The sequence below is a fragment of the Phragmites australis genome, chromosome 14 (assembly GCF_958298935.1).
Source record: "Phragmites australis chromosome 14, lpPhrAust1.1, whole genome shotgun sequence".
Taxonomy (NCBI): domain Eukaryota; kingdom Viridiplantae; phylum Streptophyta; class Magnoliopsida; order Poales; family Poaceae; genus Phragmites; species Phragmites australis.
This window is the reverse complement of record NC_084934.1, coordinates 3,378,587-3,392,250: the sequence shown is the minus strand read 5'-3', so window position 1 is coordinate 3,392,250 and position 13,664 is coordinate 3,378,587. Positions and strand designations below refer to the sequence as shown.

The 13,664-nt window shown below is 41.2% G+C and overlaps 1 protein-coding gene across 6 annotated transcripts; it reads right to left on the bottom strand.

The window, feature by feature from the left end:
* Positions 1-972: 972 nt before the first annotated feature.
* Positions 973-8,123, bottom strand: LOC133891040 (protein ETHYLENE-INSENSITIVE 2). Of its 6 annotated transcripts, none has more exons than XM_062331728.1 (8): positions 7,945-8,123; positions 6,523-7,100; positions 5,956-6,042; positions 5,674-5,787; positions 5,362-5,574; positions 4,625-4,804; positions 1,848-4,508; positions 973-1,681 (listed from the first exon to the last, which is right to left on the bottom strand). In XM_062331728.1, exons 2-8 carry the CDS (start codon positions 6,781-6,783, stop codon positions 1,370-1,372), a joined length of 3,828 nt encoding a protein of 1,275 aa, XP_062187712.1. In that variant the 5' UTR covers positions 6,784-7,100; positions 7,945-8,123; the 3' UTR covers positions 973-1,369. The 6 variants fall into 6 exon arrangements, with proteins under 6 accessions (XP_062187712.1, XP_062187713.1, XP_062187715.1 ...); XM_062331729.1 differs by having other exon boundaries at positions 6,523-7,088; XM_062331731.1 differs by having other exon boundaries at positions 6,523-6,939.
* Positions 8,124-13,664: the final 5,541 nt, after the last annotated feature.

Here is a 13,664-nt window from a genome sequence, read left to right as displayed (position 1 = left end):
CGATAAGCTCCCACGATGGCGTTAGCTCGGGTACCCACCGGAATCTAGCTCTAGTGGCGGGTGTTTGATGACGAGCGATGGAAGATGATCTCTGGGCGATGGTGAACAGTTCTGGGGGCGTGTGGTCGTGGAGGAGCAACGTACAGGCGTGGCAACAATGGCAACAAAAGCTCAACGAGAGCGCTCCTAGGTGGCGATTTCGCTCGAGAAAGCGAGGGAAAATGCTAAGGGGTAGATGAGATCCTAGAGACGGGGTCTAGGGGTTCTATAGCCTGAGGAGGTGGATTGGAGTCAAGCTAGGGTTTTGGGGCTGGTGGCAATTCAAGATTGATTTCCATGTGTCCGTGCTTCTATTCCGCTCACGATTGCTCTCCTTCCTTCTTCTAGGTCGGGGTTCCATCTATGCAATCATGTGCGATTCCCTTCCTTTCGTCGGGCACCAATTGATTGATTGTGTTTGGTGTGCTACAGAGAGCGTTAAATGGGAATGGATCAGGAGGTAGAAGGCGAGTTTGATGGGTGGGGTCGGTGCATAGGAGAGAGAAAGAGAGGAAGGTGGGAGCGGGCGCGGTGAGCTGTTTGGGTTGGCGTGGCGACGGCCCAGAGGCGCGGTGCGCGTGTGGAGAGAGGGGATAAGTGGGTTGGATTGTCTCAGTCCAGCGAGCGCGAGCACCAGAGGAGGAGGTAGGCCGGCTCAGGATGATTGGATCAAAGGGTGGGCGATGGGCTAGAGGGGGAGGTCGGGGGGTTTGGGCCCGGTGGAATAGAGAGAGGGGGAAAGGGGTTTGGGCTGAGAGTAAGAGAGCCCGGGATGGTTTTTTATTATTATTTTTTCTTAAATACGTTAACTCCTTTATTTGATTTATGAAAAAGGAACATTATGGATATTTATTTAATGCTTTTTCTTGAGAATTTTTTATATAGCAATTTTAGGCTGTTACAAAGAGAAAAAAATAATCATCCTGAACAAAATGAAGCAAGATTTACAAATTGATTGCAGCAGCAAATTTGTGAGTTGTTCTGTCTTCGCAACCTCTCTGCAGGGTGATAACATAGGGTACAAACAAGGCCCCAAAAAAGGTTAACCTGCAGAGTGGACTTTACAATGGTGCATCGGCAGACTACATTTCCTTTTTTTCTTGTACATTTTGGGTCCTTTTGAGTACATACGCCACTTACTCTTATACAACATCACATGCCAAAAAAAGAAAAGGAAGAAAAACTTGCTGGAAGGGACCAAAAAGATCATCGGGTGACCGGCCCCTGCAAACGTTGTGCAACGAAAAAAAATCCAGGACTAAGGGAGACCGATGGCACTTCCCTGGGGAACAATGGTCAACTCCCTAAAATCGCAGCTGCTGTCGACGCCTTACTGTCCCTTGCTCGCGAGCCTCCTCTTGTACCGCTTGAGCACGGAGGCCAGGTTCTCCTTCCCCTTGGGAAAAGCGACATCTCCTGCTGCTGTGCCGCTCCTGCCCTTGCGGCCTGAGACAGCGGTCTCCACATCCTTGATCATCTCCAGGACCACAGCTGCAGTTGTGAAGGTGCCCCGGATAGGCATGGGAATGGGACCTGTTAGCCCACTGTGCGGCGGAACGTTGAGCACTCTGATGTCTTTCTGAAGGCAAGCACATATGGTCAGAGCACTCCGTGGCTTGGAGAATGCAGGATCTAGGATTCCCTGCATTACATCAAGTGAAAAGAATCCGGAAAATCAGCATTACACGCAGAAAATAAATTATTGCATGTGACTAAGTCTTAAACACAGAAAATTAGCAATTGCATGTAAATCTTACACATCGAAAATGAGCATAAAGTTACATTTGTTCAGGACTAAAACAACGCACCTGAAGACGGTTAAGAACGTAAGTATACTTGCCCCAAAGTTCTGGCCTGCTTTCCACTAGAGACATGTCTAGCACCCTGCGAATGCACCAGACACCGAAACTAACAGCAAGGGAGGCGCGCCAAACGCAGTCCTCTCCACAGTTGGGCAGTGTTCGCGTGTACTGGATGTCCACCTGATCGGAAGATGCTTGCTGAAGATCACCATGCTGCAGTTGATTCTCAGTAGTTAATTGCTGTGATAGCCTCTCTGCTGCAGCAACTCGATCAATTAGATCTTCATCACAGCCACCATTTTGCTTGAACAGCCACCCTGATCCCTCTAGCTTTAGGAGCTTCAGAATGCAGAATCTGAGGGACTGAAGAAGCTTCGTTTCAGACTCCTTATAAGAGAAATCATCATTGGCCATGCCGCCTGATCTGCCTGAAAGATTAAACTCGCCTTTACTGAGCTCTGCGCTTGACACGCCAAACAATTGCTCGAATGGTTGCTTAGCCCAAAGGGATCTAGCACTTGAGCTCATGCTTGACTGCGCCGAGAAGATATCACTCTGAAGCTTAGGAGGAGAAAGCTCATCAAATGCAAGTGGAGCTACAGGCCTGGCTATTGAGTTCGCGTATTGAGATCTATCTGATGCCAGCCTGCTAAGGTAGGACTGGGGTCCAGTGGCACCACCCAACTTTGGTTCATTCAGCAGTGCAGTTCTGCTTGCAGCAATTAGTGCAGATATGTCAGGTGAGCTGTGGTACTTCTTTGAGTAAGCAGATGAACCAGCACTTTCACTCCCATCAATAGTGGAAGAATCATAATAGGATCTTTCGGCCATCATGGAGCCTATGCGGGATGTTGCTGCAATCTGTGAAGGAGTAGCACCCTGACCCAGTGAAGCAAGCAAATTCTGGTTACGAGCATTGATCATGTAATCAACATACATTGGCGCAGCAGATACAGATGATTTTGGAAGCCGCTGTGGGTCCAGTGGCATGCTAGAGTAAGGATTCCGACTGGCATTTATCTGTTTCAAGTAAGACGCGAGCTGATACCCATGAATCGTTGCAGGCTGGTAGAACTGGTTGTTGTCAGAGTAAGATGGTGGACCAAAATTCGAATTTAGTCTTGCACTTTGCTCGAATTGGTTGTTGCTTGAGCTCTGCATCTGTGTATTTGGTAACTGCATGCCCTGAGACCAGGTTGACGACCCCATGCTTGTGCCCCTCTGAAGCTCGTATGTCATGTCCAAGTTTGACACCTCATTCTTTGGGGACATCAGGTCCCTTGAGCTTGACAAGAAAGCTGACCCTCGCATTGTGTCTCTCACCAGCAGGCTCTTGGGGATTTCGGTAGCTTGTTTATCCGTTCTTACAGATGGGCTAGGTGTTCTGATGTCTAGCCCAAGTAAGATATCAAACTTTTTAGTGCTAGCTTCTTGAGTGAGCTTACCATGGTAATCAAAGAGATGCCCCCAGAACTCATCAAGAATGGCGGCCAGCTGCCTCCTTGCTGCACGGCCCAAACCAGATAACCTCGAGAGACTCCCATTGCCATTGCCTGCATCTGAGCCTTTCCCCCTGCTGAAGGTAAGGGATGGTGGGCCATCATCGGACACACAAGGAGGGGTGCTACGACAAACTGACTTCTCAGACTCTAAAACATGTGGATCTTCCTTATCCTTATCTGCAAAAACACCTGTTTCTACTAAAACATCCCTTTCAGTTGTGCTCCTAGAGTCCACACTTTCTACTGTACTTTCCTCTATCACAGTAGAAGTTGAAACCTTCTCCAAAGGCTCTGGCCAGTTGACTGCAACAATTGATTTTGACTCTTCAGGAGTAAATGATGGGGAGGGGCAGGTTTCAGGAACAGTTGATGCGTAAGCAGTAGATTGTTGAGAGTCATGCTCAGATTCTACAGCAGTGTCAGAAGTATCAATATATTCCATGGCTGATTTCCGATGACTGTCAGGCAGAGCCCTGGGAGAGGGGTCAACATCTGATCTCTGTTCTTCCTCATATGTAACATCATCCACTTCAGCCTCTTCCCTTCCTTGAGGAGTATTCAAGAGTTCTCGCTGGAAATGCATGGACCATTCCTGGGATTCAGCTTCATGACTTCCTGATTTTAATGGTGTAACAGCCAGGTACAGTGAAAAAGCAACAGATCCACAAGCCACTAGAACAAGAACGATATATGGGAGCACCACAGGGCTTCCAGTATTCCCTTTCAGATTGTTCATCCAGCCACTGTCACCAAACAACATTTCTGCCACAAATATGATATTTGAAAATAGCATAAGGAGAAATGCAAGAAAAGCCAATATCTCCAGGTGCAGAGACACTCTATGGGAACCCATTATTGATCTTGATGAAGCAATGCGAAAAAGTGGGATGACCGATGATGGAAGGAGTATGGCCTGGACAATCTGGCAGATAATTAGTAATTGGTATATCCCTTCAGCGCCTGCAACCTTTGCCCAGTACAGAGTAGGAACTATGGCAAGACCCTTCAGTAAGAGATGATGCCCCGAAACCGAAAATGGAAGGTTTATACCAAACAAATGCTGTGAAATCACTTGGCTACCAATAGCAGATGTCAATGAGATGATGTGGCTGGAGAACAGAAGAACCACTAGAAATATAGTTGGAGCCAAAGGGTTTACAAATATCTGCAAAGTACCCAAGTTTCAGTTTAGCATCCTGCAGTAAGATTTCTACGGGAAATAAGATTTGCAGCAGAAATTAGCACAGGACTTGGTCAACAGTAGGAAATGGAGGTGCTAACCTGGTTCATTAGCTCTACAACATCTTGAAAGGTAAGGAGAAGAGTATTAGTAGATTCAGCTGCTGCAGAGTTCATTAGAACATAATTCACAAGAAAGATCCCAGTAAACATGAACAAGATTGAAAAAAGATGGTCATGAAATAAGGCGCCAAGACCAACTGCAGAGGATCTTTTCTGACCCTGCAAATAAAAATGTTTTTATTAACAATAACAAATAAAAACTGAAAACAGTTAAGCGCAATCAATAACATAAGTGTAGTAAATGTTGCTAGTTTCATTTACTGACTTGTCAATATTATCCACTGAACACAATGTGGAAAGATACAAATTCCACCGTTTCGATGTCATATAATATACTACCAAACCAAAGACAAAATTTCATGAACTATCAACATTTGTTTTTGAAAATTAGTGTTCCGAAAGATCTCACTTCAACTGTGTGCAAACAATTGAAACATTCTGCAGCCACATGATGTTTAGTTGGATATAGTGTACCCACAATTCATTGAATTGATGGAGGAAATAAATGTAGTTTCAAGTTGTATCCACTACTAAACTGACATGACCAGATCACCAGAAGTATAACAGTTGTGATCCCCTTGCTCACACCTAAGAGATTCAGAACTGTCCTAAACAACGAAGAGAATTTGTGATACATGTCACTGTGGTTTAAACAAATTCTAACAGGCCATTGTCCAAGAAATTGAAGTCCAAATGCATTAATCAAACACAATTACCTGCACAACTGATGAATGAATGTAAAAGTTGTGTGCCATTATGTTTGCACCAAGAAGTGCCATCAGAGAGTAAGCGCTTTCACCGCTCAGCTTGGGGAATATTATGTTCATTGTGAGAGGAATTTGTGGTTGGCTGACCAATAAGCCAAGCACATAGCAAAGAAGTGCAAATCCTGCTATGCAAGCATTTACTGTCCCTGCCATCTTCTTTCCCTAGAGTAAACACAAAGGGTAAGTAGCCAACAAACATAAAGCCACATCAGCATATCACAATTTTTGTGCAAGTTTCCTTGTTTAAGCAGTAAATTTTACCAGGTGGGATATAGCATATGGTAGCAGATTAGGAACAACTATTGCAAAGCATATCCCAGTGATGAGATCATCATATTCAAACAGGAGGTTGAATCCAAGTGCTATGCCAAAATTCTGAAAATTTCAGATATAGCCATCAGAAATCTAGCATGTCTAAAACTTGGAAGTACTTGCAAAATATTTTTGTCAAGGTGGAATACATGTAACATTGCCTGACAGGGTGAGAATTCCGAGGTTAAACATCAACAGAAAAGAGAGTCATCCAAGGAAGAGTTCAAATACCATAGTCAGCTCTGAGGTCAACAAGGACAATCCAGCTTGAACACCAAGGAAGATACATGTTGGCTGGCTGTACTCTTGGTGGCAGATCTTTGTTTCATGTGAAAGCATGAAAAAGTTAAAAACTTCAAAGGAATATCATGAAGAAGTAACAAAACACAACGATGTTTAAGAAAACAAAGCAAGGAACTTTACAGAGGCTGAACGTTTTTCATAACGTTGCCCATTGTTAAAGTGCGAGCTACAGAAAGAAACCTAAGATGAGTTAAAAGTTTATTTTCCATCATTTCCAAAAACAAATCCTCCTACATCCAGTATTAAAATTGCATTATAAAAGAGAAAAGGAATTCTTTTTCACATGGTAAGTCCATTGATCCATTTTCTTTATCAACAATCTGCATCTACTGAATATCTTGTAAATGCTTTTCCTAGTCCCTATGTTCTCAGTTCCCTCAGGTCCAGTTCAACATCAAACCATCTAAATCATTGATAAATGGAAACAAATGTTGACTGAGCTACATCTCAAGAGGAGGCCAGCAAAACTAAGGAACAACTCAGGCAAACCGATACCTCTGCAAGATTCTTCCCTGTGACCGTTCCAATGCAAGCAGCAAGGTACTGGCATACAATGGCCGTGAAGTTGAAAAGAAGAGCCAGCAACACAAGATCAAATCCGAAGCGCGACCCAGCTTCCACTGCTGCCACCCACTTCCCGAGGTCAATGTAACCTATTGAAATCAAGAGTGCTGGTCCAAGGGCATGGAAAAGATTAGGCATGCTGCCTCTGGCATCCAGAGATCCGACACTCTGCTGAACATCTGTGACATCCATGGCACGGCAAAAAAGAGAATGCCTTCCTACGCAGCCGCAGATCAGTAGGAAACCGTACCAGTAAACAGTGAAAATCTGGTCTCTCACACAATACTGTTATGATCCATACACCATCTGATTAAAACCTCCAAAGGCTGAAACCACCGATCCAATCATCTGCATCGGAATAATACACAGCATTCAGGTGCCTCCAGTTCATGCAGCTTCATGGCAAGTGGTCAGTCATGATTCTTGACAGGGGTCGTCACAGAGAACCCCAAAAAAAAAACTGTTTCCTTCTCTGGAAATGGCAGCCTGTACTCCTCCTGACCAAGCAACTTATGAAGGAGGCTTATCAGGAAGAAAACAATAACAGATGAAGTTGGGATCTTTGTGCCCAAGGAAGCAGGAAAACCCTAGTTTGATCCAAATGCAAATAGATCAAAACAACCCAATAAGCCACAGGAAACCGAAATCCTTCACGCTAAAAACACAAACTTTAATAGGACCAAATCAAAAGGAGACAGAAAAGGGATTTGCAGTGGCGGCAGCATCCAGAGCTTAAAAGGGCAAGCCAAGAACGCATTTTCTGCCCAACACCAATCAAATCGATCAATTACATCCAGCAGTGTTTTTCTAATATTCCTGAACTAGGAGAAATCCCCAAAAGCTTTCACCTTTGAGCCAAATCTTTTTGGTAGACCCTCCCGTACCCAAGGGAAAAAATTGATCCGCTCATATTCCTTCTACAGCCATAGGATGCACGAGCTCATCATAGTAAACTCAGAAAATCCTAGAAAGCTCATGAAACCACAGAGCACAGAGAGAACAAGTCCAAGTAACCAGCAGGCGCTCTCAAGTTAAAAGACCACCAAAAAACGCAAGAGCTTTAAAGAAAAAAGCAGGGCACAAGTCGAATAGGGATCTGATTCTGATCTTTGGGGGAAATCCGTGAGATCGCTTCTCGAGGACCTGCTTGTTCTTGCGAATCAGCGGCGAAGGAAAAGAAGCCCCCACGGGATCCGCTCAGAAATCCCTCTGTAACCGAATTGGTACTTGGTATTACTGGTCTTCGGGTGTCTCGCTGCGATTCTTACCCGAGAAAACTTGCAAAAGCAGCTCGAAAAACCAACAAAAATCGGGGGAAGCCGAAGAGGAGGAGCAATGCAAGAACAATCGTACCTCCTGCTGCTCCTGGTAGGCGGCTCAGTGCTCGGAATAATGAAGGAACTGTTTTTTCCCTGGCCTGGGGCCTCCTTATCTGAGGAAGAAGAGGGGAAGAGAGCTGGGGCTTTCCGCTTTCAGCTTGCTCTCTGCTCTTTTCTTCTCGGTTTTTTTTTCCTTTTTCCGCTTCTATTTTTTTATTTTCTTCCTCCTTGGCATCTTCGTAGTTTTTTATTTATATTTTGTTTTGAAGATTCTGCGCTTAGTGTGCAGTGCTTCCTGCAGTCACGGGTGGCTGGACTGTGTCTATGGACTAGCCCACCTCATTTTGACAAAATGTGATTTTTTTTTTCCCTTTTGGGGTTTCTATTATTTGATTCATTCATTTGAATCTACCGGTTATTATTTTGAAATGAAAAGGTGAGGAATAAAAGTGAAGGATTTAATCAGTCTGAACAGGTCTTGTCGAAAAAACATTTCATAAGAGTTGGAGAAAACAACAAAATCATTGCATAGTGCTTGTTCCTTTCACTGTTTGGGATAACATGAAAGTGTCAACGTGCCATCCATTTGACTGTGTTGGACAATAATGCTGTTGGCAATGGCCACTCTTGGTTCGTGGCCTAAACAAAAGTTATGCAAGTTCGATCTCGAGGGCACACTTTGGTTCATAACCTTATTTGTAGCACATTTATTTATTTATTTGAGCTATGTATTCTTTGTAAAACTAGCCTAACTCAAAGTGAGTGATCCGGCAACAAAATGGTTGGGGCCTGATGAGAATGGTTGTTGATAAAGGTTTTCTTTTTCAAATTTAGGATCAACAGGTGAGGTTAGATATTTGTTTGTTTTGACAAATTTCAAAATAAATCTTGGCAGCTTACACGCGCGGTTTGGTGTGATTAGCCGGTGATGACCATGGATGGGCGATATCAACAATGCAAATTAGTGCGCCTACGTTGAGCCCCTTTTTTTCATAAAGTATGATAAAAGAAGGCTAAAAAATTGGATTCACTAATTTTAGATATCTTAATATTTATTTATGAATTTATCAATATCTAACGTATTTTTTAATTATAAGGAAAACAATAGTATTTTTATACATGCACGTAATTTTAATATGTAGATGACAGTAATACGAACCTAACAAAATTTGTTTTTATTTTTATATATTTTTCTTTGTATTTTAGATTCGATTTCATTTTGATATTTTTCTAGAATTTTCCAAAATTAAAAATTGTATTTGTATATATATAAATATATGTACATATGCATATACATATCTATATCTGTATAGATATGTGCGACCACATAAACAATATCTATAGTAACTTGATCTAGTTGGTTTTGGCTTTTAATATATATAATAGACTAAGAGAAGATATGGGACAAAGTGGTGAGATGATGGTGGGGGTAGATCGATAGTGGCAACACGGCGTGGTAGAGGAAGAGGTGGTGACACGTGTGAGGAGGATGTCTACAAGTGTAGGAAGAGAGCGTGAGATACGTAACATTGCATTGCAGAAGTGATGGTTGCAGCACACATGTGAAGAAGCTAGCTAGAAGTGACACACGTGTGTGAAAAAAAGAGGATGCATTTGGTTTACACGTGGAGTTGAGTTCATATCCCTCTCAGTTTCCACCATATTTGCATTCCTTTTATTTAAAATCGAAACCAGCATCCAAATAAAGGTGGCAATAGGTTCCAAGTTCTGAACTTATATGCAACGCTCAACCTGAATAATTTTCAGGATGTTATTCGGATTTTGGTCAGTGTCAGGAGGGAGTGTAGGTGTCACAAAAGTAGGGGATTTGTTGATTCTAAGTGGATCCGATCCGTTGGATCCATATCCAACGCTCTAAAAATTGAGTTGACTATTGTGGCATTGACAGACCAAAGTGTGCCCTCGAGATCGAACTTGCATAACTTTTGTTTAGCGAGAACATGATGTTTTGGGGTAGCAGCCAGGTGAGGCCAGCAAATTTGGCATCATACAAGGTGTTAGCATCAAGAGCCTCCCTTTATGCAAGTCACTTGAAGCAAAATAAGATGGGGTAAAATTAAAATTAGGTCTCCTAGAAATGCCACCCAAATGTTGGCTAACAAACAAATTAAAAGCACCCCCTCCAAAAAATAGCAATATACCACTAAAATGGATAAAAATAATAATTAGTTTTTCACTCGATTTACTTTTGATAGTGCATCGTTTGGCAATGAAATTTGTAGGACTTCTAGCTGAGATTTGGGTGAATATATAGGAGCATTAAGTTATCAAAAAATGGAGCTTTAGAGAATCTTCATGATATAAGGCACCATATAAGTAATTCAATCATTGAATCTAGGAGTACCTATATTGATTAATATAACATTATGATATTTTGTAGTAAGCTTTACTGATCTACTACCTCCGTTCTTAAAAAGATATTGTACTAGAATACATACAATCAAATTTTAGAAACTTTGATCACCAATATAAAAAACTATTAGAATTTAGCACATAAAAATAATAATAGTGAATTTGTCGTGAAAAATATTTTAACATCATCTAATTTTATCAACTTTTATTAAGAGGTAGTTGTTAAAAGTAATAGTCAAACGTGTTTGATGAAGATCATGTTGATATCCTGAACGACAAGTAAAAAAAAATAGAGATAGTATTTACGTGAATAGTCAACGCACACATGTCCGTATCATCAAGTTAAATCGCAACAGACAGATCATACCCCTCTTGCATATTAGATAATATAAAAACAGGATGGGACCTGCCAATATGACCACACGATATTAAAGAAAAACACAAAATTAAAGCGATGGAGACTCCATGTCTTCCCATTTATCCTGCTATACATATATATCTCATATAAACTATTCAGCAATTTGCTATTTGTTTACCCTTGAATCCACTCATCCCTACGGCTAGAGTTGATTATAGTTAGCTAGAGACATTACTTTATTGATCCCCACACACGTCATGATAAAGAAATGTTACAAATAATAATAATAATAATAATAATAATAATAATAATAATAATAATAATAATGCATTTGTTGTTCTTGCACCACACAAAATATATCATATATGTAAGGCTTTGTCGTCTACACATAATATACATATACAAGGCGGAGTTAGTTATTATAAATTATTATAATGGTACGAGAAACTGTGCATGTGATGTGGATGTGTAGACAGTGTCAACATTATATTATATAAGTTTTTTCCCTTTTCTTTTCTTTGGAGAAACCCAATCTTTACAACCTTGACTGCAAAAAGAAAAACATGCATGGATCAGTGTGTTCAGAATATTACGCAACGAAGAAATAGGTGGTTAATTGATAGAACTCCTACTTAATATTTTCTTTCTGGGATAAGTGAATTGTATAAATTAAGGCCCGGATTCATCTGAAACTCATGATTTTTTTCCCGCGGATTCCTAAGGCAATTGAGAACTACTGTTCATATCAATTCATCTGACCTAATTAAGTGCGGCTTGTGGACGATGTACATAAATTTCAATATATAGTCAACATTTTGATCATATTAGAATGGTACTTGAAAATCAATTATATGTTGAAGTCAAGATCTGCGTCACATTTCATTAATAGATAGGAAAGAGTCTTTGGGGAAAATTTCAGTGCAAACCAATTCTTCGGTGCAAACTGTGAAAACACTCTAAAAAACATGTTTAGATGCACTGAAAAAATCGGTAAAAACATCACACATGTACATGAGGGGGTGACACACATGCATATAAAAATTCAAGACCAAACTCTTTTTAGTTCATGAGATATAAAAATAAAAAATCGGAAAGAAAAAGACAAAAATGACAAAAATCAGTATCACCCCTCATGTAAATCCGATTTGTCATTTTTATATCTCGTGAACTAAAAAGAATTTGGCCTTGAATTTTTATATGCATGTGTGTCACCCCCTCATGTACATGTGTGATATTTTTACCGATTTTTTCAGTACATCTAAATATATTTTTTAGAGAGTTTTCACGGTTTGCACCGAAGAATTGGTTTGCACTGAAATTTTCCCCAGAGTCTTTACAGGTGGGCTAGTAGAAATGCGAATGCACTTGTGCGGATCGATAACGACACCAGTTTAAGATCTTTCGAGACAAAACAAAGAGATTGAGCATCCTGTCCAAAATATTTCAGAATCCAGGAATGTAGCTAGCTAGTATATAAGAAAGTGGGCATGGGCAGCACGTGTCAAGCAAGGCTTTTCCACTCTTGCACAAAAGGGAAGTAGGCAAAAGAGAAAAAAAGAACCTGGAAAACCTCAAGTGTCATGGATAGGTTAATTTACTTTTGTCTGCGGATCACAGAAAAAGATGGCTGCCACGGGAGAAAGGGAAACAAGGCGAAAGAAAGCAACACGCCACTTGTTGGAGCAGGAAGATAACATATGCAAGCAGGAAAAACATACTACATAGTGTATACTGGCCTGTTTGGTTTATATGCGTTGCCTATATATTCTGTCTAAACTCTGGTACAAAATTGCAAAAACCCGTATGCAACTTTAGGATTTTATCGAAACCTCCATACAACTTCTTTTTCTCTAGTCTCCTACTCATAACTTCGAGGGTTTATCAAAAACTTTGGTACGACCGTTGACTGTACGATGTGGTACGTGCGTGATTTCTTAGGGTTTCTAGAGTGATGTAACGATATATAACTTCGCTTCCAACATCTGGGAGACCATTTAAATTGGTGTAACGTTTTATTATTTGAGTTCTCTGTACACATACTTTTCAATATTCATTCTGTATTAGTGTGCAAAATCAGAGTTGTCGATCCAATTTAATAGTTTAGGAGACTATAAAAAACTATTCTACAATCCACCATGTCATTTTTGAAGTCACATGGCTTAGAAAATACATGGCTGTTGTAGCTAGGTCTGTCCCATAACTCAAACAGCTGCCAATGTTGGTCTGATACACCTAATATAAGTTTCTCTGCAACGCTAGTTTCGTTTGCGAGTGTGCGTGTGTGGCCTACAGCCAGGTGCATGCATGCCAAGGAGAGCTAATATAAGGTCACATGTGTGTTTGACTAAAACATGGTAGCACTGCAGCACAGCCCCGGCCATCCGGAAACCGGTGATGCATAGATGCGTAGTATGTGTGTTTGTGCTACTTAAACACATGATTAACTACTATTATACATATGGAAAGTCTATCTTCATTTCCTTAAATGAGCATGGATGTATGTCTCTTATATATTAGCTGGAAACTTACGTTTGAACGGAGCTCTTAACTTGTGGCCAACACGTACCACATGGACCAAAATTGCTAAGCTAAAGCTAGTGGCCGTCAAGAAGGCCTAGTTGTTGCAATGAGATGTGACACGTACGATGTGCGTGGTCAAGACTAAGAGATGTGTGGCTCACCTTAACTAGTAGATACTGGCCAGGAAATGCTTCAGTTCGCGTGTTGCTCCGCTACAATAAATCATGAATTTGAATCCACCCGATTCATATATGATCGAGTTACTATCTAAGTGATTTAAACCCTTCGATCCCGAGTTATGTGTGAGTTCACTATCAGAAACTCAATTTTCCGTGACAGTGATCGATATTCCTGATTGGCCCACTTCCACAATAAAAAAAATTGTATCCCTTACCAGGCCAACTCAACTGTCACGGTAGCCCATATCATCTCTGACCGACCTACCTCTAGGATCACGGATACTGCAACTGTGACGTAAATGGCCCGTCCAAATTCCATTGGCG